Below are 1,646 nucleotides of genomic sequence, written 5' to 3' on the forward strand. Positions count from 1 at the left end.
TTGTATAAGGCATCTTTTTAGTGCGTTATTAGTACGTCTTTATTTTATTTTTTAAAAGTTCGGGTAACGGGTTTTAAAGAGGGCTGTTAGCCTAGTCTATGAGATTTTTCTTCTTGTTGATTTTTATGGCTGAACTTCTAAAATCATATACTAGTATATGGAATTTTCCATTAATTCTACACGTAGAAAGAAAAGCAGACACTATAACCATGTAGCAACTAAACGATAAAGATAAGGGAATTGTACAAACCAGAATTTTAACAGGGAAAAGGGAACCAAATTAGGCAATCTGTCTGAAATTTAGAAATTAAAGTACTGCGTACTATTTTATACTAACAGCAGCCCTTAAAGGCCAAAAAAAAAAAAAAAAAAAGATTAATAGCACTATTATTACTTTTCGGAATATCTATTTTACCAATAAACGTGGAAGATTAAGTAGGTACTCTTAACCTTGTTTCCACATCTTGATAGTCTTGTCAGCCTCACAACTAATAAGCCTGGTGCCAGTTACATCATAGGTGAGAGCATAGATACCAGCCTCACTATCCCAAGAACCAGGTTGAACAATGGTTTGAGCTTGTTGTATGTTGCGACCACTTGCCCAATCAGAAAACCACAAGCTCCCATTGTCACCTCCTGTGACCATTAGACCTTCATCATTGACCGCCATCGCATTGATTATGGTCTTGTGTTGTGAAATCATATTATGCAAAAATTCTCCTTTTGGAAGGTTGAATTTCTTTACGTTGTCACTTGATGCAGAAGCAAAAGAATAATCTTCCTTAGGATGTTGAACCATGGCTCGAACAGATTTCTTATGATGTGTGAGCGTTGTCATTGGCTTACCATATCTAAGGTCCCAGAACTTTATGGTAGAGTCACAAGATCCAGTTACAACCTGAGGGTCCATTGGCCGAGTTAAAACAGAACAAACCGCATTATCATGTCCAGACAAAGCATAAATTTGTGTTTTGCTCCGGATATCCCAAACTCGACAGACAGAATCACCACTTTTTTGTGAACAAGATGTCAATTGTGGGATGAAGAGCCAAGCAATAAACGCCACTTAGATGGCCATGATAGGAGCGAATCACCTTATTTTGTTCGAGGTCCCAACATTTAACTTGCTTATCATCGCCAGCCGAGAACATGTACGTGTGTTTGTTGCTAACAGCAAGGCCTCTTACTTGCTCAACGTGACCTGTTAACGTGAGCTTTAGCCTACCACTTGCTAAATCCCATATCTTAATGCTCCGGTCTGTTGATCCTGTGCAGAACCAAGTATTACTAGGATCAACTGCAACTGATCGCACCCATCCCAAATGGCTGCTAATAACCCTATAAATTTTCCACATTGGGCGTGGATGTTTAATTGTTGTACCTCGTCTCTCCATGATATTGGCAGCAGCTATAGAATAGATCTAGCACTTAACTATAAAGAGAAGGGGCTCCGACTTAATTGGGAGCTGGTTTTTATTTTACACTCACAATCTCATAATATTACTCATATTTATAATACTAGTATAAAACCCATTTTAACTAGGACTAGGAGTAGAAAACCTAAAACCTACTTAGACATGTATTAAGTAAACTACTGTAAAAAGTGAGTACCAAATCCTATGCAATTTGGGATCTATAACTCGTAG

At 37.9% G+C, this 1,646-nt stretch overlaps 1 protein-coding gene across 1 annotated transcript; it reads right to left on the minus strand.

Annotated features, from left to right (window-relative positions):
- Nucleotides 1–280: 280 nt before the first annotated feature.
- LOC132060605 (protein pleiotropic regulatory locus 1-like) lies at nucleotides 281–1,430 on the minus strand. The gene is given in 2 exon segments (XM_059453598.1): nucleotides 281–1,015; nucleotides 1,017–1,430. Coding segments are annotated over 2 exon segments (948 nt in total). The 5' UTR covers nucleotides 1,395–1,430; the 3' UTR covers nucleotides 281–445.
- Between the last annotated feature and the right edge of the window lie 216 nt (nucleotides 1,431–1,646).

This window comes from Lycium ferocissimum, chromosome 6 (assembly GCF_029784015.1).
Source record: "Lycium ferocissimum isolate CSIRO_LF1 chromosome 6, AGI_CSIRO_Lferr_CH_V1, whole genome shotgun sequence".
Taxonomy (NCBI): Eukaryota; Viridiplantae; Streptophyta; class Magnoliopsida; order Solanales; family Solanaceae; genus Lycium; species Lycium ferocissimum.